This window comes from Hoplias malabaricus, chromosome 7 (genome assembly GCF_029633855.1).
Source record: "Hoplias malabaricus isolate fHopMal1 chromosome 7, fHopMal1.hap1, whole genome shotgun sequence".
NCBI classification, from domain to species: Eukaryota; Metazoa; Chordata; class Actinopteri; order Characiformes; family Erythrinidae; genus Hoplias; species Hoplias malabaricus.
Window position 1 is genome coordinate 18,358,123 of NC_089806.1, and position 23,873 is coordinate 18,381,995.

The 23,873-nt window shown below is 38.4% G+C and overlaps 2 protein-coding genes across 2 annotated transcripts in view; one reads left to right on the forward strand and one right to left on the reverse strand.

Annotated features, from left to right (window-relative positions):
- Positions 1 to 182: 182 nt before the first annotated feature.
- On the reverse strand, positions 183 to 3,982 carry LOC136701470 (trans-L-3-hydroxyproline dehydratase). The gene is made up of 6 exons (XM_066676031.1): positions 3,848 to 3,982; positions 1,825 to 2,310; positions 1,301 to 1,470; positions 1,077 to 1,199; positions 811 to 948; positions 183 to 532 (listed from the first exon to the last, which is right to left on the reverse strand). Exons 2-6 carry the CDS (start codon positions 2,303 to 2,305, stop codon positions 407 to 409), a joined length of 1,038 nt encoding a protein of 345 aa, XP_066532128.1. The 5' UTR covers positions 2,306 to 2,310; positions 3,848 to 3,982; the 3' UTR covers positions 183 to 406.
- Positions 3,983 to 6,828: 2,846 nt separating this feature from the next.
- LOC136702691 (nesprin-2) overlaps positions 6,829 to 23,873 on the forward strand; it is a 108,937-nt gene continuing 91,892 nt past the window's right edge. The window contains exons 1-13 of the mRNA XM_066677842.1: positions 6,829 to 6,954; positions 12,312 to 12,452; positions 18,149 to 18,210; positions 18,706 to 18,801; positions 19,899 to 19,976; positions 20,100 to 20,192; positions 20,740 to 20,933; positions 21,829 to 22,028; positions 22,149 to 22,249; positions 22,763 to 22,852; positions 22,989 to 23,102; positions 23,192 to 23,329; positions 23,705 to 23,869. Coding sequence (XP_066533939.1) covers positions 12,365 to 12,452; positions 18,149 to 18,210; positions 18,706 to 18,801; positions 19,899 to 19,976; positions 20,100 to 20,192; positions 20,740 to 20,933; positions 21,829 to 22,028; positions 22,149 to 22,249; positions 22,763 to 22,852; positions 22,989 to 23,102; positions 23,192 to 23,329; positions 23,705 to 23,869 — 1,419 coding nt within the window. The 5' untranslated portion in view covers positions 6,829 to 6,954; positions 12,312 to 12,364. The remainder of the gene's footprint in view (positions 6,955 to 12,311; positions 12,453 to 18,148; positions 18,211 to 18,705; positions 18,802 to 19,898; positions 19,977 to 20,099; positions 20,193 to 20,739; positions 20,934 to 21,828; positions 22,029 to 22,148; positions 22,250 to 22,762; positions 22,853 to 22,988; positions 23,103 to 23,191; positions 23,330 to 23,704; positions 23,870 to 23,873) is intronic.

Genomic DNA, 23,873 nt, shown 5'->3' on the forward strand with positions numbered 1-23,873 from the left:
AGATTCAAATGCTTTAGAGCATACTGGTTTTTAATGTAACCACATTGTTTCCTGGATAAAAGTCATGGTGAGAAATCCTTATCTGTCAGTTCCCTGCCTGAATGAATAATGCTACAATAATTATTTACACATTTGTTTTAAAAACACCGGTAATGTTATGTAACTATTTTGGTAATGCTTTAGTAAACTTACGATATTTGAGTCTTGTAGTAATTATTTAGTTGTTGCATAACATGTAGTTAATCAGAATATGTCAATTCTCCATGCACAATTTCTCACTCAAAAAGATTTGGTAGGGATTAAAAAAATGTGGACACCAGCATCTGCCATGTGTACTGGCCTAAATTACAGGAGGACACAGATCATCTCTACAGCTCAGAGGAGTGTTTGACTCATCAGAGTAGACTCATCTGAGAAGAAAGCCATTCTTTAGCGTGTCTTCATTCTCCAGTGTGAAGCTCGCCACGCCGCTGTAGAACGCATGACCTCCAACCTCAACAATTACTGCCTTGAAATTCCCACACACTGTCTCCTGAAAACACAGGTTAAATTCACTTTGGTAAAGATACATCAATGTACTGGTTAAACATTGCTGACATGTTTAAATTTAATGTAATCTGTCCATATAGTTTACAACTGTATCAGATAATGGTTAATTGTGTATTAATATGTGACAGATATTGAGGTTTTTGGAAATTATTAATATCACAAAAAATCAATACGGCTGAGTTTACTATTCTCTGTATTATCAGCAATACCTTCAGGCTAATGAGTAGTGACCATGCAGTCCCTGATTGATTGATAGCGTACCTGTACTGCTTTTCCTGTAAATACAGCTCCAGTGGTTCCACTCTTAAAGCTCCTGGTCTGGTTCAGTGGGATGAGACCTTTGTGATACTGCAGAGCAATGCGGGCAGTCACACCTGACCCAGTGGGGCTCCTGTCCACCTGAGAATACAATAAACAATAAGTTACTGATAGAGCCTTAAAGTTTAGTATCAATTCAGAGGCATGTATCAAATAGTATATCTAATAGAAGACTGGGATGCAGTGATGGATGGAGAAGGAGGTCTCACCTGAGCATCAGCAAATACACAAATGTTGGTGCTGGGCTCATCTGAGAAGGCATCTTTACCATCAGTGAGGATGGTGCCGTAGAGGAAAGCTAGGTCTTCACTAACAGGATGGTGTAATTTCACCTGTTTAACAAACACTGAAGTCAGCTTGATACCAATCTAATAATGTTAGCCCCATTTCCACTACGCTAGTAATGTTGCTCATTCCTAGATTGTGTGTGTACCTGAGATTTGACTGCATTAGTCACAGCAGTAGCCACATCCACTAGATCTCTAGTTCTGGACTTACTGACATTGATTCCAAACCTTTCAGCATTCACAAATGCATACAGAGCTCCCCCATAGCTTATGTCTACTGTTATTTCACCATATCCAGGTACAGTCACTTTCACGTCTACAGAGAGAGAGAGAGAATAACATCATTCAACCCTTTCTAGATATGAAAAAAAAACAAGGTAAACATAATATAACTTGTAAATATATTTGATAAATTATTAAATGATTAGAGAAGCTATGACATACATTTGCCCTTGTGTTTGAATTATTTTAGAATTTAAAAAAAAAATCCTATTGTTAGTAAATATTTAGAAAACAAAATGACTGCAGGGACTATTTTTTTTAACTATTTGTTGCCCTTTCAAAATTAGGAGCTTAACTACTTTATGATTCTGTAAGCTGTTTATAACCTAATTAAGATTGTTAATTAACTTTATTTCCAGTTCTGGGGTTGGAAATTGTAGGTCTTCACCTGTACTGAAAACAAAAGCTGGTACACTCTGAAATCTTACTGCTCCTGTTTTGCCATTGGAGTACTCCACAAAGGCCTTGACCAGGCCACATGGACAGTGTATGTTTATCTGTGTCTCTGGTGAAGTAGGGTTCTTGACCAGGCCATAGTCCACAGCGAAGCGCCCTAGGGCAATGACAGCGTGACCACACATGGTGCTGTAGCCCTCATTATGCATGAACAGAACCCCAAAGTCTGCCTCTGCAATTTCACTCTGGGTCAACAAGGCTCCGTACATGTCGTAGTGACCACGCGGCTCAAACATCAGCAATTTCCGCAGATGGTCAAGATGTTCTTGTGTGTAGCGCCGTTTGTCCAGAATGGTGGCCCCGAGCACTTCTGGATACCCACTCACTATGATGCGCAAAGGTTCTCCTCCTGTGTGCATGTCCACCACGCACACCACAGCTCCGTCATGAGGAGGAAGCTTTGGAGAATCCATAAGACCTTTAACAAATCATAAAGATGTACATAAAGAGGCTGACAGTAACAGACTTCTACTCTTTACACTGTGTCTGATATAAGAAACAGGGCTTTAGTTACATGTACTGAGGGATTTGTTTGAAGCATCTAAGCTGCCAAAGTAGAAAAAATTGGTGAAAAAACCATGGTCATGGTCTCTTACTGAGAATACAATAAACAATAAGTTACTGGTAGAGGCTTGAAGTTTAGTATCAATTCAGAGGCATGTATCATATGTCTTTTATATGGGTGTTTCCTTACATTTGAGACACCCTGTACATATATTTGGAGGCTGTAAGGATCTGAGGCTGTTTTATCAAATTAACAAAATATTCTATCAATATAATAAATAGTTCCCTCGTTTTAATACCCTCCTTTAAATTATTATGCTTTCTCAATTGAATAAATTGGACCCTCTGTCTGATAACTGGATCTCTCACTTTAGGGGTGTCTGACTTGATTTCACAATTCATTCATTATCTGTAACCGCTTATCCAATTTAGGGTCGCGGTGGGTCCAGAGCCTACCTGGAATCACTGGGCGCAAGGCAGGAATACACCCTGGAGGGGGCGCCAGTCCTTCACAAGGCAACACAGACACACATTCACTCACACACCTACGGACACTTTTGAGTCGCCAATCCACCTACCAACGTGTGTTTTTGGACTGTGGGAGGAAACCCACGTGGACACGGGGAGAACACACGAACCTCCTCACAGACAGTCACCCGGAGCGGGAATAGAACCCACAACCTCCAGGCCCCTGGAGCTGTGTGACTGAGACACTATCCTGCTGCACCACCGTGCCGCCCAATTTCACAACAATGTACATTTAAATTAGGTTCTCCAACTGTAGGGGGAGCACATGAGCAAAGATATTACTTTTGACCTAGTATTCCTTTAAATTTGCTGTTGAGCTCTCACCAAAACGCGGGTCCAGCACTGTATCTAACTGACAAACCCAGGCAAGGAAGGAGTTCTTATGGAGTTCAGGCAAGGACTTCAAATGTTCTTAGGCAGCCCACAGCTTTTTGCTTAACAGTTTGTGGGTTGGTGGGCTCCAGATCCACAAACACCATGCATGTGCACTGAAAAACTATTGTAACCTCTGACTAGAGATGATGCATTTCGCTTTAGTGCTGAGAATATTGCAAGGCAGTTGTATGTACAATCAGGGGTGTGCACTAATGTGTGTCAAACCTTTACATTTGTAAAAGCAGTTATTGACCAATAATTTAACATAACGTTTTGTCCTAAAACATGCAGCGAGGGAAATATAACATTTGGAAAAAAACGGATACTAGTCATTGTTTAATGTTTAACAGAGAAAAAGAGAATTCCAGACTGAAAATAACAGCTTGAATAGTGACAACACGGAAAACACGTCTACAGAAAGTTACTGTATAGTTTTTTTGTTGACTCCTGCTCCACACTGTGCACGGACTGTAACGGTTAAAAGATTCACGACCGTTTATTGTCTCAGAGAATATGAATTCCAACGAAACCGGAGAGCCGCAGCTTACCGTTAAATGTGAAGAGACCTCGGTGGGGTGTTTAAACTTAAAGATACCGGTAGGTGCAATGATTTTAACTTCAGCATAAACTCGTGTGTGTGTGGTTTGTTAGTCTGGAGCTGAGAGAGGATCATTACCGCCCCGTACTGGCGAGGACACACACTGAGGGCCCTGACTGTCAGCAGCGCAGTGACCTCTAGTGGAGGAACTACACACCGCACCTCGGTCATGTGCCAAACTGTGACAGCGATGTTCTTTTAACATCTGTAGTTATTTCATCACCTCATCTTTGTTTCTACACTCACTGTCCATTCTATCAACTCCACTGACAATATAGGGGCACGTTGTAGTCCGATAATTGTATATTGTAGCCATCTGTTGCTCTGCATAATTGGTTTGTGGTGGATCATTCTCAGTGCTGCATTGTCGCTGATGTGGTGGTGATATGCTAATGTCTGTTGTGCTGGTATGACTGGATCAGACACAGCAGTGCAGCTAGAGTTTTTAAACCCCTCAGTGTCACTGCCAACAGTGTCCCGTGGACAGTCCTGGGTTCACTGATGAATGACTAGAAGACGATCAACACAAACTGTGCAGCAATAGATGAACTACTGCCTCTGATTTTAAATCTACAAGTGGACAGATGTATGTGCATCTAACAGATAGAAGAGTGAGTAAATAGAGTTTAAAAAACGAAGCACAAAGAAACAAGCAACATTGAGGACCATACAAGCAGTGGCCAGCCAAGAAAAAGCCAGGAAATACACATCATCCTTACTTCCCTTCAAAACAGTAGATTTCCAGCAGTAGCAGAACTAGCAGAACACAATAAGACCCTGTTACACACACTTCAGAGAAATCTGTATTTCAGGGAAAAAAGGTATACCTTCAACATGGAAATGAGGCCAAGCAACTCAATAAAACATAGTGACTGGAGTGAACAAAAAATGGCAGCAGATCCTTTGAATGGATGAGTCCAAATTTGAATAATTTGACTGTAACAACAGAGGTACAAAACTTAGTCTCTGCAGGCAACAGTGAAGCATGGTGGAGGTTTTCTTGCAGATTGGGGACTGCATTTCAGTAAATAGAGGTTGGGATTTGATCAGGATTAATAGTGTCCTTGATGCTTAGAAATATGGGCAAACCTTATCTATTGGCTCCAAATTTATTCTGCAGGAGGACAATGAGCCGTAAGTGTGAGTGTGTGTGTTGCTCTGTGAAGGACTGGCGCCCCCTCCAGAGTGTATTCCTGCCTTGCGCCCAACGATTCCAGGTAGGCTCTGGACCCACCGCGACCCTGAACTGGATAAGCGGTTACAGATAATGAATGAATGAATGAATGAGGAGGACAGTGCCCCCAAATTGGATTACATTGAGAGAGTGATGGAGATAAATTATTTAAATATAGAAAAGGTCTGATTTAATTTTTAAATTGAGATTATTAATTTAAGTATTAATTATAGACATCTTCATAAAATAAGTGTAACATTGAAAACACATACACATTACATATATATATATATATAGAGAGAGAGAGAGAGAGAGAGAGAAGGATCTGGCAGCTCGTATCTACATAAAGGTATTTTCTAATGCTTGACAGAAATGTCACAGGTGGAAGGCTGTTCTTGAAAAATAATGATAAAGAGGTTCAGAATGTCCGTTTTCAGAAAGAGGTGTCATCCCAAATTTTGGCATGCACGTGTTATATTTAGGAGACGGTGTGTAAAGAAGGAGGGGCAACTGAGCCCTAAAAGACTATATGTAAGTGAAGTGGGAATGCTACTTTTTAAATCATTGTATAAATATTTTGTAAAATGTTATATATTTTCTGATGTGCCGTGCTGTGTCAGATCCACTCATACCAGCACAACACTTACTAACACATCGCCACCACATCAGTGTCACTGCAGCACTGACAATGATCCAGCAAGCAAACCACACCTGCTCTGTGGTGGCCCTATGGTCCTGTGGGGGTCCTGACCTTTAAAGAGCATGGTGAAATGGGGATAATAAAGTATGCAGAGAAACAGGTGGACAACATTCCGTAATTCTAGAACTACAAAGTGATACTTTATGGTCAGTGGAGCTGATAAAATGGACATTAAATGTGGATCCAGCGACTGTTCCGTATAATTATATATCTTAAAAAAGCTTTTATTGTGTAGAGATCATGAGATCATGTAAACTCAAATGTTTCCACATGAGATAGTTTATAAAAAACTCAAAGATGCTTGTAGGTCTTGTAGATGGCCCAGTCATGTTTTTATGACAAACGACTGGTTGTATTTATGCTGTAGATGTTGAGGTCCCTGGTACCTTTCCATTCACCACTAGTGTAAGATCTTAATATGTGACGCTGGAATGTTTTAAAACCAGGAATTGGTTGCCATTTAAGATTTCTACTTTTTCATGTTGAATACAGTTCGTATTTTCCCTCTAAATTTAATTAATCACATAGTTAATATGTGTATGCACTCTACAACAGGTCGGGGAGGACCGCCCCATTAATTTGGCTCCGCCCTCTTTGGGATGTACTCTGTAATGTGTTCCTTCTGGAGCAGAATTTTCCATCTTTTTCTCTCCGTTTAGGACGTGCTTTCCTGTTTTAAACTCTTTCAAATTGGTCTTTGAAGCTCTGACCAAAGGCTGTCCGGCAGAGGGAAACCAAAACAGTAGCAGTCCACCGGAGTGGCGCATCAGCTTTTTTCTTAGTTTCGACACGCCCCTATGCGACCTTGGTTGCATTTTATTAATTCGCTTTTTTCTTAAGTAATAAATATATTTTGTAATATGCTTGTCGGTTTATGTATAAAAAAAACCGATGACTCACCACAGTGCAAGAACGTAAAATATGTATCTCGGCCTGGACGGAGTAAAGTCTGCCCCGAGGAGGGACCCTGCTCACCAATCACGGCGCAGAGAGGCGGGTATTTTTCACAATGTGGGTGGGGTTAACCGCGTCTGTCATTAAGGGGGCGGGGTTGTGTTTGTAGTCGGCGCGCTCGTGACAGCGCCGTGAACGCGAGTCCGTGCTCTTGTCCCTCTCCGCAGGATTTCAGCAGGAGTTTGGAAACAAGTCTCCCTCAAAAACAAACCCACAGCGCGACATTACTGTAAGTAGCACTGGCTCCTCCAAGGGTACGCCCGTATAGAATGCTCTTTTAATGATTTCTGGTTATGTTTTGGTAGGCCTAATTCTGGTGCTGCGCAACGTTAGACTTTCGGAGGCTTGTTTTCTCCTCCACGAGGTGCGTTTAGCCCCTGCAATGGTCTGTTATTCATTCGCAGACAAAATTTCGTTTCTGCGAATACTGAACCTCACAATTTGCCTCACAGGGCTTCAGTCAAGCTTTAGGATAATCTCCATTAAACATCTCTGTCAACACCTCAGCATGAGAAAGCTGAATGACATTGAATGTACTCTAAAGATTGATTTATTTTCAATGAATGTAGAAAAAATGTAAATGTACTATCTTCCAGGTTTTAAAGACTATGTGGGTTTCATAAAGTGCCATTACATCTCTTTTTCCAGAAGGAAATGTGAATATGTGTACGTTTTCATAACAGCATGTATACAATTATTATTAGAGCAAGTAAAGAAAAATCCCAGAGCTGAATGTAAGAGATGTAAGAAATAAATGCAACTTAAAAATCTAAAATTTGATATGATACAAAGTTGTTCACTGATTACGGTCCTGAAGATGGACTCTTGAGGGAACCACTAAAGTGAAAGTTATTCTTGACCCTTTGATTCTGCTACTGGAGCTGGAAAAACAAGCATTCTTTAATTCTGTACTCAGTTAAAGCAATACTAAACAGAATGTGTGTTGAGAAATTGATAGTCAGAAAATATTAACGGTGAATGATTCAATCCTGTTTTAGTAATAACATTTGAAAAACATTGATTTATTTTCCCCAAATCTGCTGAAATTGTGGTGGACAAATATTTTGAAAGTATCCCAAGGGTGGAAGATTGATGCTTGTGTTTATTATTGTATTGCACCTGGCATTGTTGCTGTACAGGGTGACATGTTAGTGTTAGTGTCTGCAGACATCGGTAGGATTTTTGCTAATATAATGTTTGTTGTTTGCAATTACCGTTTAATCAAACCTTTACTGTGGCCTGTTAAAGTCTGTGCTCAGTTCATACCTGACACTAGAAGACTTATAATTGTGCCCCTTGGCCTTGACCTGTCAACTGTAATTTGGTATGGTTATGTATAATGAAGTCATATCTGTAAGGGAAAGTGGGATGGAATGTCTACAGAACACTAGCTCATGGTATGTATCAACATTAATCGGTCATTAACTTCTAAGGAGGGAAAATGGTAGAATTGGCAGATGCGTTGTCAGTTGCGAAATCTTTTACATTTAGTTGTATGTGTTGTTACAAGCCTGCAGTTTGCAGAAACAGGCCCATACCCAGTCATTTAGGCGAGTAATGTTTCTTTTGTGGCATGATAATCAGTCTCTTCTCCACCCATGTTTAGACTGAGCTGCACCTAAAAGAATTTGGTGTAGTCTTGTTTTGTAAAAGACTGTCAGCTTTTAATAGAGACATTGTTCTAGTCCGGTAGTTTGCATGGTATTGTACACAACCCCACCAAAGATGTGTTCAAGCATAGCACAAGTTGGAAGGACTACTGCAAAGGCTAAAACATTGCCAATAGATACCTTTTTTTAAAAAGGGAACACCAAAAATGCAATTGTAACTTTCATCTCCAGTGAGGAGACTAAGACTCCATTTCCCGTATAGAGCTGAGGGCCTGAAATGCAAACTGTCTCTGAATGAGAGTGCCAAGAGGAAAGATGAAATAGCATCACAAAAATGAAAACCCGCTTCACCTGGAGCAGTGTGATCAGATATAGTTTCACCCTTGAGCAAAGGCTTTAACCATGTTAGTGTAGTATTATTGGACAGGATTAGTTTTACCTGTGGAGAAGTGTCTCAATGATTTTAGTCCCATCCAAATAATAGAACGTTTCAGTCGCTTTTTTGGAGTGAGTGCTCCAGTATTAGGAAAGATTCCAGAGCCTTTTACCTACTGTAAAATGAGCAGTAAAAATGATTAAAATCAGGAAATTGATTTCATTCATTCATTCATTCATTCATTCATTCATTATCCCTAAGTGCTTATCCAGTTCAGGGTCGCGGTGGGTCAAGAGCCTACCTGGAATCATTGGGCACAAGGCGGGAATACACCCCGGAGTGGGCGCCCAGGTGTAGAATGCTGCACCTCACTGAAGACCACGTGACTCATAGGAGTGACACTTCTGCCAGCTATACACAATGGCAACCTCCAAACGTGATATAAACATGTATATGAATCATCAAGTTACTACTTTTAAACAGTTTATAACAGCAGTTATAATTTTGTGAAGGATTATGATTGAGTACAATAAAGATTGAGTTGCTATAAAGTCAATCATTTTATTATGAAGGACTAGAAGATAAAGTTATTGAGGGCTGTATATTGTAGGTTGGTGGGCTGTTCTCACAACAGCATGTGTCAGTCCACTGGCAACTCCCATTTGCTATTTACACAAAGATTTTTTCTCCAGTGCGAATTCATCAATAACGTCAATGATGACCTGTGGTAACTGTTATTGAATATCACACCTGTTGCATAATGCTAATGTAAACACTGGGGCTATGTAGTTTCCAATGTAATAATGTGGGGAAATTGTACAGCTACTCTCAGGTTCATATTGAATAGTGCCTTTGACTCTTGTTTTAATTCTTTAAAATACTTAATTCTTAGTGTTAATCTTCCCAATACAATGGTGTTGATATTGAGCAGCTTTGTGATTTACTTTCCTGTCACTGTGTTATTGATGTGCAGTCATGTGATGTTTGGGAATACTTGCTCAAATGAAGTTTTGCTGTTAATCAGGAAATAAATTGTTCACTAAATATTACAGATTCTGGCAGAGCATTTTCCCCTAGTTTCAGACACCAGAATGATGTCTTAAAAACATTAAGACAAGGTTCTGACCACAGATTTTGTTTTTAACCTTACTGACAGCCGGGTTAAACCCTTTAAAACATATGCTTTAAAAGTCTTGGCTGTACAGCTTACACGCACATTTCAGCATCACATTGCTATGCAGTCAAACAATGCACAATACGGTAGACATGCTTGCTAAAGGTAATTAGGGTAAGTGAAGGTGATCTAGACTCATAACACACACGTACAGCCACAACAAATGTTGCCTGCCACTCAGAATCTACGTGGTAGATCAGTGCATCCTATTTTCAGACACCCAGATTCCTTCCAGTCCTCTCTCTCTCTCTCTCTCTCTCTCTCTCTCTCTCTCTCTCTCTCTCTCCGTGTGTGTCTGTGTACATGTCATTTTGCATGTGAATGTTAGAGGGTACATGATCTACAAGTTATGATCACTGTGATGTCATGGTACTGGCCCTGAACTCTCACCCGAAAGTGTAGACTTTCCCTGTTCACCTAAGACCTTACAGGACCTTTCCATGTTGGACTGGCAAAGACTGGAGTTTTAAAATCCCTTCTCACAAAAGGTGTGTGTGTGTGTGTGTGTGTGTGGGTATGTGAAAGAGCCAGTATTATTGATCATGACTACATGAAAGTATTAATCTATTACATGATAATAACGAATAACCATATACTTGGAAAATAATTTATCTGAAAGAAATGGTAAACATTAAATATAAGGTAATGTAATAACATATTGTTCCATTTTCAGTTTGTACCATTTATATTAGTGTATTTGCCTTTAATCTTTCATTTACTGGAAGAGCAGATATAATAATTACAGAAAAAAAATATTATGAAAAATTTAAGATTTTTTATTTATTTATTTATTACAAATTATGTAAATGTTTTACAGCTTCCATTATTTCCAGTAGAAATCCATTATTGTATTAAATCCGAAGCATGTTTATGCTGGAAGTTTTTTTCAGTTCAGTCTTTGAAGTAGCTGTTTTGTGGTTACTTTTGCATAATCACCTCTCTCCTTTTTGTCTGACTTTTGGAATTATTGGTCTTGACAGCTACACATCCTTTCAAACCCATTACATTATATTGTCTTCTCAAAATGGAAGGATGTAAATCAGATAAATAAAAGGTGGTTAATGATTTTTTCACAACTGTAGAAAATATAATGTGAGAGAAGTATAACTAAAACACACAGGCCATTTGTATGTTAGATAAGAGCATTTGCAAATACTCAGTGTTTACCAGTAAGTCTTATAATGTTGTTTCCACTCACTGGAAATGTATGCTGACATTTGTATACAGTAGAGTTTATAGTAAAACCCTTAGAATGCTAGTTGTATAGGATTATTCCCATAAGGCTTTGTGGAGTTCAGACTGGAGCCAACCTCACACTTATCACACACAATCACAAGTGAGGTATACAAAGTGCTCCTGTTTAGCAAAGTGCTTTATCAGCACTGCATTTATTACAGACTGCAAAGTGTTTCCTAAAATACAAGGATATAGTTCTTGTGTAAACATTTAAAATTAAAAGAAAATTTTCTTCATACTTCTACCTTTCAGCCTTCCACAACTCTGCTAAAGTTTTGTAAGAATAGACATGGGGAGATGTGGAAGATCTGCTGTTATTTGTGGTCAGATATGCTAAGGCTTTCTTCTTTAAGTGTTTAAACATGTGTAGCAACGCAATGGTGGAACAAGCAGAACTATTGCGTTTTTACTGCCTATTTTAAGGAAAGGAAATGCCCAGTGCCCTGATCCCAATGGCACATAGTTTTGCAACATTGCCCTATTTCAATTTGCATAGGCCATAGAACTGCAAAAAAATAACCAAACTCAAAATATTATGTCCTTAGGCTATTGTGTGAAATATGAATTATAATAATTACACCTTAACTGGCCCATGTCCTTGATTTTTTTTTCAAACGCAACCCTCCCTATCTGTAATTATTACGTTTAAAACATAATTCAGAGTGGCACAGTGGTGCAACACGTAGTGTCACTGTCACACAGCTCCAGGGTCCTCGGCGACTCAAAACTGGCCATGTGTGTGAGTGTGTGTCGCCCTGTGAAGGCACCCAGGGTGTGTTCCTGCCTTGCGTCAGTGATTCCAGGTAGGCTCCGGACCCACCGCGACCCTGAACGGGATAAAGAGTTACAGATAATGTATGAATGAATGACTAAATGAAAACATCATTTATTTTTCCTGACCTTACCCTAACTTTCTTTCTGCTCTTTCAGTCTGTTTTGTTTGTTAGGGGACTTTCCTACTTTCTAGTGAGAAAGATTAATCATTAAAAGGGGAGGGGTGCAGTAATAAAACAGAGATGCAAACACACACATGTACAAGAGCTTTTTTCTTTTGTTTGAAAAATTATATGTAAATTGTCTTTATATGGTACTCAGAATGTTTTTAGTTAGACTTATATTTTCTATGTGAGCCTATATCTTATGTAAAAAATGAAAAGTTATAATGTATGTTTTGTGTTTTCATTTCATAGACTCCATTTCACCATGCATGGACTGAAAGACTGAGTGCTCCTCAAGAGAAGAGATGGCATCTGGGGGAGACCCTGATATTCCCCCTGGGGATGGAAAGGCTGTCCCTTTGGATATTGATGAGGTCCACATGCTTCTACAAGGTCAGCATTGTTAATACTCACAAACAGCAAATTTACAATTAAGTCATTTGGGCAGACACTCGTATTCAGAGTTACAGATTTGGGTAAATGTTGCAATATCTTACCTATAGTATGATGTTTCTGCTAGAATGGTGAATCTAACCCCAGTCGGAAGGACAGCTGTGTTACCCACTATACTGCATCTGTTGTTTGTAATAGTGTTTCAGTTAAAAAATCCAGAGAATGTGATAAGGTTATTTACAATCTCAAGCCTCGTTTTATATGTCTCATAAAGAGCCAAGCTTGTGTTGACCAAAGGTTATTTGTTCAGAGGTCAGTAACTATGGACTTGTCTGATTCTTTAATTCACCTCCTTTTAATTCACCCTCTGTCCATTCATTTTGTATCCTTCAGACTCTGCCATGCTGTGTTTTCAGAGTGTGGGAAGTGCAAACTGCTTAAACTGCTGATTCACTGCTCAAGAACTCATTAAACAAAACACACTGAGAGGGTGTGGCTGCAGTGTGGTCTTTTGTCTGTGCACTGTGTGGTTATGTTGTTGGCCTCCTGTGGTTAGTGTTCACTTGGTAACAATCTTGTCATTGTGTCTGCACTCTTACCAATAAATTTGCCAACAGAGTTGTTCGGAGCCCTAAAATGAAGCTTTTATATATATGAAACACCTGATAGAACTTGCTTGAAACTCACTCACTCTCATACATACAGGCTCTCTCATGTTGTTCTATCCTTTACATCAAAGACCATATGTGTCCTTGTTAAAATTTAAACAACTCAATTTACATAATTTAAAGGTAACATTCACCTTTTGGTCCAGTATGCTAGGCATTTGGAGTGTTTAGACAACGGAGAGAACTCCAAACACTGAAAAGAAGGAACCGAGATGAGCATATTATTTCCTCAAACATACTCTTCCACTTTAAAAGATGTGGAGCTTCTGAACATAAACAAAGAAGAGAGAATAATGTTTCCCTACATTCCTTTAAAGGATATTTCAAAAATATCAACCAAAACAACAAGCATTAAAGATCATTACTTTATTTGCTGAATACAATAAGATCATCCCAAAAATACTTGATAAGAGCACAAAATTCATCATTGCTTATATTACTTAATTTATATTTAATTTACAAAATCTGTAAATTACCACGTGAAGGTACATTACCACATTGTTACAATGTTACCATATAAATGTAAATGTAACCTTATAAAACACTAAAACAACATCCCTTTTACCACAGTTATTTTGCAGTGATGTAATATAATTACTGTGTTGACATGTTACAAGGTCATTGCTGAACTAATCATTTGTGCTTTATAGTACAAATTAGATCTGTTTTGTTTGGTAGGAACAGATCCTCAGACGGCTCATGTAGCCATATTTTTGTGTTATTAGTCTCCTAACCCAATAAATTAACATCTGTTTGATTCTCTCTTCCCCTCTCTCTATTTCGGCATCATTTCCGAGCTCCTCAATAGCTATTTTTAGACAAGGAACAGTTCAAGTGTCAGTCACGGGTGATATGGACCTGCATGCTGAGCTGAAATTGTATTTATGGCTCCAAAGCTAGCGTAGCTGTGGTTGAGTCAGTGCAGTCATGCTGTGTGTGTGTCATGCTGAACTTGGGAATTAGGTCATTTTTGTAATAGAGTGGATAAAATTTCATTAGGCATTATTAAATATCAAGAGAACTCTTGAAATGCAAAGCTCAGCCTTTTCTGTATTTTTTATTTTTGTTGCATAAAGAAAGACTTAGTCTTTAAAACGTATACTCCAACTGGAAATTTGTAACTCCATTGCCCTGAGTAATACGTTACAAAAGCCAATTCCAAACAGACACCCTTGCCACATTTGGACTTGATGTCTGTCTCTACTGTGAAATTGTGTAGGCGTCATTTGTGTGTGTCTCTTGTATGTTGAAGTCTGTTAGACTCATCTGTGAGAGCTAGCTGAGGTCTAGAAAGACCTGCTTTTTGGTGTGTGGTATTCAGGCTGGAGACTGTTTCTTATAACTACAAAAGAGTAAATGACAGTGGAGTCTTCTTGAGTCATGGTTGTCTCTGGAGTGATATTTTATTGGTAGCTATAAGATATGATGCTATTATTACAGCTCTAGTGGAGGTAGGTCTTTAGCTGGGATTTAAAGGCAGAAAATGAAGAGCAGAGACGAAGACTTTGCAGTAAAGAATTCCAGAGCTTGGAGTGCCATAACACTGAATGATCTACCGCCAGCGGTAACTAATTTGAATTTGGGTACTGGCAAAAGACCGCTCTCAGAGAACCTCAGCGATCTTGTAGGACAGTAGGAGTGTAAAATTTCAGAAAGGGTTTGTATGTGAGCAGGAGAACTTTAAACTGAATATGAAGTGAGACAGGTAACCAGTGGAGCTGATGAAGAACAGGGGTGATATGAGCTGATTTTTTAGAATAAGAATGGACCCAAGCAGCAGAGGCCTGAACACACTGAAGGGAGTGTATGGTCTTAGAAGGAAGGCCAATGAAGAGAGAATTACAGTAGTCTAAACGGGAGGAAATGAGTGCATGGACCAGACTTTCAGCATCCTTAACAGAAAGCAGGGGACGAAGGCAAGCAATATTATGTAAATGGAAAAAGGATGTTTTGGTTTAGGCCTTAATATGAGGTTGAAGGACAGAGAGAAGTCAAGACGTACACCTAAATTGCGAACAACTGGAGAAGATTTTACAGCCACACCATCAAAGTTAAGTGTGATATCAGAAATTTTTGATAGAGTGGACTTGACTGTATTATAATTTGTTTTGGCTATTAGTTGAACTCAGTGGACATTCTATGACAAATATATCTCTGTCAATATTAATTCACATTGTGCTTCATGACCTTCCAGTTTTAGCATTAAAATGGTGCTTGATTTGTGACAATATTTTTAAAAATATATTTTTAAAAGAGAACGTTTGCACACATTTAGTAGAATTTTAGATACAGTCAGAGAAAGAGACTCCCCGGGTTTGAGAAGTGTGCCAGGTGTGTCTGTAAAGATAGTTTCAGGACCCGCCCATGCAAATAACCTGTAATACAGGAATCCAGGTGTGCTGAAAAAATATACTCAATTCATTTTCATAATGTTCTTTTGTTAGAGAAAATCATTTTCTCTATGATTTTTCTTGATGTTTCTTTTTCTTGATGTTTTGTACTTGTGAGCAGTCTTACACATGCTGAAAAGTGTACAATGAATGTTATAATCACAAGTTTATTGGAGCTATATAATCTAGAATACACAGTTACAGAGAAGTTGGTTTAAATGATAAGGTTTAAATTATGAGGTTTAAATTAAAGTTACATGTTTTTACCTCACACCATTGAATGTGTTGGAGTAACATACACCTAAGGTGCTTTATGAGGATTTTTTGTTGTTAAATCCTGTGTAAGATCAATGATATATTAGAAGAGACATTTCTAATGTTGTGGCATCAAGTCTAGCACCCTTCAGGTTTGCTGTGCTTCTCAAAGTGACTCACCCTGTTCTGTCAGAAAGCTTCAGTATACCCTCGAGTCAAGGATTCAGTTTGCCTTGCAAAAGATGAATTGTTCAACCCATACAATACATGTAACAACCTATGGATGAATACATTTACTGGAGTGCTTGAGTGTCACCTAGGAAGTGAAGTCCTTGTAATGTTGCAAGGAGAGAAACTCACTGAAGCTACAACTGTGTGAGCAGATGTGCAGAAAAAATACCTAGTTCTGTAATGAAACCAACTTTTAAACCCATTTGCTTTTTAAAAACTCTTAAATTGTGCCAGCTTTCTGGTGGTTGAGCCATTTCTGTATAGAGCTTAAAATAGTCAGGATATGCCTGAAATGTTAAAGGATTTTATCTAGGAAACCACAAAGCTCAGTTTTGGCAAGATATGTACATATTTCTGCGTGGATGTATTCAGCTTTAGTGCCAGAGGAAAGCTTCCCCTGACTTTGAGAAATCAGAGAGAAACCACTTAGCATGTTGAGAGTTCCCAGTTCAGGCCTCCTACACTTTGGGTTTTATGTAAACTAGTCTTTTTTGTTCCTCATTGTGTCCGAATGTACATCCATAATTCCAAACAAAGACAATATATTTAATGTTCAAACCGATAAACGGTTTGTTTTTTGCAAATATTCACTCATTTTGAATTTGAGGCCTGCAACACGTTCCACAAGAGTTGGGGCGAGGGGCAACAAAAGACTGGGAAAGTTGAGAAATGCATAAACATTGGAACATTCCACAGGTGAATTGGAAACAGGTGAGTGTCCTGATTGGGAATAAAGGGAGCATCCCCGAAGGGCTCATTCGTTCACAAGCAAGAATAGGGCGAGATTCACTACTTTGTGAACAACTGCTTGAGCAAATCGTCCAACAGGTTAAGAACAATGTTTGCAAGGAATTTAGGGATTTCATCATCTACAGTCCATAATATCATCAAAAGGTTCAGAGGATTTGGAGAAATCTCTGCAAGTAAGCAGCAAGGCCAAAAACCAAGATTGAATGCCCATGACCTTCGATCCCTCAGGCACTGCATTAAAAACCGACATCATTCTGTAACGCAGGGGTGCACAACTCCAGTCCTGGAGGGCCAGTATCCAGTAAAGTTTGGTGATTCCTTTGCTCACACACACCTGATTCAACTCATCTGTTAATTGACAGGTTTAAGGATTGTGTTTTAGCAGAGGAATCACCAAACATTGCAGGACTGGAGTTGTGCACCCCTGCTGTAATGTATATTACCACATGGGCTCAGGAACACACCATTGTCAGTGAACACAGTTTGTCGCTCTGTCTACACGTGCAAGTTAAAACTCTACCATGCAAAGTGAAAGCCCTATATCAACAACACCCAGCAATGCTGTTGGCTTCTCTGGGTCAGAGCTCATCTGAGATGGACTGATGGAAATTGGAAAAGTGTCCTGTCCACATTTTAAATTGATTTTGTAAATCATAGACTTCGTGTCCTCCAGGCCAAAGAAGAAAAGGACTGTGCGAATTGAATCGATGCAATGTTCAAAAACCAACATCTCTGATGGTATGGGGGTGTGTTAGTGCCCATGGAATGGGTAACTTGTACATCTTTGAAGGCACCTTTAATGCTGAAAGGTACATACAGGTTTTGGAGCAACGTATATCCAAGCAACAACTTTTTCAGGGACATCACTGCTTATTTCAGCAAGACAATGCCAAGCCACATTCTGCATGTGTTACAACAGCGTGGCTTCATAGTAAAAGAGTGCGGGTACTAGACTACCCTGCCTGCAGTTCAGACCTCTCTCCCATTGAAAATGTGTGGTGCATTATGAAGCGCAAAATATGACAATGGAGACCCAGGACTGTTAAGCAACTGAAGTTGTACATCAAGCAAGAATGGGAAAGAATTCCACCTACAAAGCTTTAACAATTAGTGTCCTCAGTTCCCAAACGCTTATTGAGTGTTGTTAAAAGGAAAGGTGATGGAACACAGTGGTAAACATGCCCCTCGCCCAACTCTTCTGGAACGTGTTGCCTCATATTAAAAAAAACAATAAAGTTTTCCAGTTTGAACATTAAATGTCTTGTCTTTGTAGTGTATTCAATTGAATATAGGTTGAAAATGATTTGCAAATCATAGTATTCTGTTTTGATTTATGTTTTACACAACGTCCCAACTTCATTGGAATTGGGGTTGTAGCTTTGTTGTTTCTTGTCTTCTGCAGTGGAACAGGAGCAAGTTCAGAAGAGGACCTTCACAAACTGGATCAATGCTCAGCTTTCAAAGGTAAACGAACAAAATCTGCAAATAAGCTGCAATATATTCGTAGGCATACATTGCCACTTGGTTTGTCCACTAAGCCAGTGTTAGATTATTTAAAAAAATGCAGTGACCCTGGGCAAAATACTGACTTGCTGCCTGGTGTGTTGTCAGCTCCTGCTGCCATAAGGTCTTCAAGTAAATGAGAGGGTTTATTTATATTTATTGAATCCAGGCAGGGGCCTACTTTGATGGATTGTAATATAAGATGATGGCCTCCTCTATTTCAGCTAGACCCAATTTCAGCTGACTGTGTGTGATAATGTATGCATCTGTAGTAGTGCTGCTTCTATAAGTTACTTATTATTATTCTTTCAAAGCATTAGACATGACTGTAAACATAAAATACAGATATAATCATCACATGAGACAAGATGTGATGAGACGAGATGGGTCAGACTACTTCTTGATTGCTCATTGACTGAGAAGTAATCACTGCAATGTTATATATTTGTCTTCCAGAGGAACTCTCCATCCTTTGTGCAGGATCTCTTTACAGACCTTAGTGATGGAACTCGATTACTGGACCTGCTGGAGGTCATGAGTGGCCAGCGCATGGTAACTGTCAAAGCATACATAATATGAGCAAGACACATATAGCACCATTTTTTTGGTCATCATTTTTCTATTTTACTGTAGGTGAGTTTTTAAAGCGCTACATGACACACACAATCTTTTCTTAAAATGTAGTCTCTTTAACGTGGCTTTGATACACTGTAGATAGCTTTGCTTCTTTTAAGCATCATTTTATGTTATTTCTTGAATTAAGAAAATGATCTGCCAATGGAATTAGACACTTTCTGTAGATAAAATTATTTAAAACAGGTAAAAATAAGTTAGAAATAAGTTGAATAATCTTATTATAATCTTACCACAATTTCCAAATGAGTAATACTAGATATTTAGACTAGATTTTAGTACATTTTACTTGCTTAGATTTCATTTTTGCAGTGTTCCAAGTTGACATCCCACCCAATGTCAGATCAATTCGACTTTATATTCAGGTGTTGAGTTGTGTCATAACATTTCTGGGGTGTGAAATAACAACCACATTGACACTGCTGAGGGGGTGAGGACAGGTTTTATAAACAGTAGAAAGAAACTCTACCTAAATGCTACAGGAAAGGCAGACTCCTCCAGTCAGACAGATGTCATACTAATAACATTACAAAGATAGATAGATAAATAGATAGACAGACAGACGGACAGACAGACAGACGGACGGACAGACGGACAGACGGACAGACAGGACAGACAGACAGACACACACACACACACACACACACACACACACAAACACACATACACTTACTTACTTACTTTATTGATCCCCAGGGGAAATTCAAGGTCTCAGTAGCTTACATACATCACATACAACAATCACTAACAGCAATGGACTAATCAAGTAAACAAAACATCACCATGTTCAGTGACATACACTGTCTTTACTCCCCAGAATGTGACATGACATCCTAATGTAAGAAAAATATCACATGACATAGATATGTCAGCCTGAAATCATGCCAGTTTGAATAAGGGTTTTAAAATGATTTATATAAATTAGTTATTTTGTGTGTATTCTGAACACCTCCCATGAGTAGGAGAATCTTTCAGTGCTGGGTGATACTGAGGTTTTTTTTTTGGTCTCCCCACAGAAACGAGAGAAAGGCAATGGACTTTTCCAGCAGAGAGGCAATATTGAAACGGCCTTGAACTTCTTAAAAGACAAATCAGTGAGAGCTTTGTGATATATCTGTAGAATCATATTACTGTAGATTTTCTGTGTATGTGAAAGGATGAAGCCACTTTGGAATAATGTATAATATTTCCTGAACTTGTTACATGGTTCTTATCAGATCAAACTGGTGAATATAAACATCCCAGACATCATAGAAGGGAAACCTTCCATCATTTTGGGCCTGATATGGACTATCATCTTACATTGTCACGTGAGTATCCTTTATGATTTTAGTCAATTTTACCTAAAGGGCTGCTTAGTGTTACTCATGTTTCTTGTGCTTGCTGTAGGGTGTATTCTAGTCTCGCTCTATTTGCAGACTTATATATCAAATATCATTGTGCCATTTAGAGAAGCGTACGTGTTATTTTATTCAGCGATCTAGGTTGGAATCCCCTGTAGAAATGTATGCTTTCACTCTATCAAAAGGTTTATTGTGAAAAATATCTTTGAGTGCACTGTGAATAATCTGGGTCAGGACACTAGGGATAAAATTGGTTATTCTATTCATTCTGTACAAAGAATATATGCTTGTTTTGTGAAAGCCACAGCAGGGGCATTGTAAAAAGAACAAAACATTGCTGGTGTCACATTAGCATAATATTATGGATCATGTTGGGTTTTTTTTTTATTTGTCTTTGTTTAAGTTGCTGAATATAGTTAAAGAAGTTTGAGCCTAATAAACTAACATGTATATCATTCACTGTGTAGATTTTTAAAAGCGACATTACCCATATAAATCTCTGTTAATTTTGCAGATAGAGGAGTTAGCCAGCACTCTCTCCTTTGGCTCACGTTCCTCCTCTCTTGAGTCTTTGTCCAGTCAGGACTCAGCCCCTGGGTCCCCTGCACGAGGAAGCCCGGTTCCACGAAGAGCTTCACCCCTCCATGCACGTTTTCGTCTCACTTCTAAAAAGGCCCTGCTCCTATGGGTGCGGGACCAGTGTCGGAAGTAGGTCGCTACCAGTTAATATTTACAGTCATAATAAAAAAACTATATTTGAATTTGTTATATTTCAGGTACTGGTCAATGTTATATGAATTTATGCCTTAACAGATCTTTTTACAGTGTTGTGCAAATGTGAGAGACCACACTTCATTTAATTAAACCTTTTTAAACTTATTTATTTTTAAAAAACATAGTATGTTTATAATTATATTTATATATTTCTATTATATTTATATTGTTATATTTAAAGTAATTTATTAGGTAGGTGTACAAATACATTTTAAAGCATTTTGTAACAAAATTGTTATTTGAAATAGAAAAGTTCTCCCGCTCTTTTGTCATTTTATGGTAACTGTTGCTTAGTATTTAAAATTACATTTGTCATTTTATTCAACAACAACAGAAAAAAAACCTAAAAGATTTGTCGTTTGAAAATGGGAAGCCAGAAGAACATATTCGTCACTGCATATGTTATGAGTTCCATCAAGTTCTTTGAAAGCATATGCATTGATTTGTTCTAGTCTTGGGATAATATTGTATCCAAAAGTGCATGTGAGTGTAATTTTTAAAAAAAAATTAAATATTACATAACAAAATAACAAAAGAGCAGGAGAGTGATTTTATTTTGAATTTTACACTTAATATACAGAAGCCGTAACATCTAATAACTTATAATATAATATATTTAGTACTTAGCGTGTCCATCCATTGTTTTGCTGTCACATATATATATATATATATATATGATACACTATTTTATTCCAGTTCAGTTTTGATCATTTCTACAAGAAATGTCCAGACGTTATGAAGGGTAGATGGTATTTTAAAATGGTAAATATTTAAAAAAAGTTATGATATGACTGTAATAATTTACCTTTCTTTAACATTCTGTTTGTAGAGTGGGCTGTTCCGTTCGAGTAAAAGACTTTAAGTCAAGTTGGAGGAGTGGGGTGGCATTCCTGGCCATTCTCTGCTCCCTGAGACCAGACCTAGTGGACCTCTCCCTTACAGAGACGAGGAGTAACCTCCAGAACCTGGAAGAGGCTTTCCATATAGCTCAGCAGGAGCTGGGAATACCCAGACTACTTGAACCTGCAGGTTGGTGTCATGTAACACTGTGTGTTTCTAAAGTTAATTTGTATAATTTTAATATAATTTATAAATGCTAAAATGTTATTACATATTACACAATATGTTTTAATATGTCTCTTTTCTCAGATATTGATCTTAATAACCCAGATGAGAAGTCAATCATCACCTATGTGGCTCAGTTCCTGCAATATTCCAATGATCTGCCTTCAGGCGCTGATGATCTTGAGGTATGTTTTTGATGCAGGTTTATGACAAAACTATCTAAAATCTATGTTTTCATTTGACTGTACAGTTCAGCATGTGCCTAGGCAAAGTAAGGCAAGTTTATTTTTTGAGCACCTTTCGTACACAATGGAAATCCCTAGTGCTTTACAAAACAGTAGAGCAACATTACAGTAGAAGAATTAAAAGTGCCCAGTGAATTGTTAGTCTCTCTCAATATCTCAATAATTGTTAGCTCCAGTGGTGGGAAAATAAAAAATAAAAATCCATTCCAGTTTCCTGGCTTCTCTAAGCATCTAAAAGTTGCCTCAGGGCAGTTAAAAATATAATTCTGGGAAGGATTTTTTTCATTTCCGGACCTCTGGTAAGCTCCTCGTCTTTTCCCATATGCAGCTGCACTTTTTCTTATTGTTTTCTGTTCATATTTCCTCTCTTCCAGGCTTTCGACCTTTCAGTCTTACCTCTAACATGTTCTGTCACTTCTTTTCTACATTTTGCTTGTTATTTCTTGACTGTAGCTCCAAAATCTACTTTCTCCTTCGTACCTTTATCCTATCAACCTTCCCACACACCTCACACCTGCTGTGTTGGCTTCTCCCTTATGTCAGGTACCGATGTAAATCTGCATGTGTTTTTATACCTCAAAGTCAAATTATGGTAAACATTATATCATATTAAACATTATATTATAATGTAAATATTTTGATAAATATCTCTCATTCTCTTTGTTTTAAATCCACTTAGGTATCACCCAGTGAGAAGGTCAGAGAGATGACCTGCTGGCTTCAGCGAGCCTATGAGGAACTGCTAGATGTGTGGTCTTCAACAGAGGGTGACGGGTACACAGAGAGGTACCAGGTAAGCCCAAGCACTGACAAGATTTACACGGGATATTTTTTTCTCAGTACATAAGATTTGTGGTTGATGTGTACTTTGCTCTGTTATAGGTATTCCAGACTTTTTTAGGCTCATTCTATGAAAAACGACGGCCTGTTATGTCAATGCTGAGTGCAATGAAGCGCATTGCAAATCTCAGCGAGGAGCAGCTTTCCTTGAAAAAGGCATGGGACCTTATGGAGGAGAGGGTGAGCACATTTAGAAAAGCATTTGAAACACTTAGGGCTTTTAAATAAATTAAAAACCATTAAAATGTAAATGGAGTGAGAGGTATGTTCTTATGAACATTTTCCATGAGCAAGATTTGAATTTGGATTGTTACGTTTTATATCAGTTTACATGCAAAAACACTAAAAACCTTGTAACAATATAGAAAATTTAAATGAGGACATCAGAAAGGAAAGACGGCAGAGTTCTTCGAATCGTAGTTTTTGTTATTAGAACTTAGTGTTTAGTGGCAGAAATATGTGTTCTGTCAGTGTCTAAACATGTAAAACATGTTGCGTTGTTGTTTTTATTATTAATTTTTGTGTGTGTGTTAAGTAAAAGCCTGTCCATTGCAGATACAGCAGTACAGAAATGAACTGGATGCAGCTTTGCCAGCTCCTCTTCAAAGTCTGAGTAAATGGCTACAGAATATGGAGAGAATATTGTCTGAAGAAGAGAGAAACTCTGAAGATCATGGAAGAGCAGCCAGAGATGCCAAAGAAAAGCAGGAGAAACTCAAGGTTT

Bases quoted from the DNA above. Each gene is read 5' to 3' on its own strand.
- LOC136701470 (XM_066676031.1), bottom strand. From the start codon at position 2,305: ATGGATTCTCCAAAGCTTCCTCCTCATGACGGAGCTGTGGTGTGCGTG. The intron at 1,471-1,824 runs GTGAAGACCTAC...CTCTCTCTGTAG, and splicing joins AGCTTTTGTTTTCAGTACAG to ACGTGAAAGTGACTGTACCT. The intron at 533-810 runs GTACGCTATCAA...CTGTGTTTTCAG, and splicing joins TTACAGGAAAAGCAGTACAG to GAGACAGTGTGTGGGAATTT.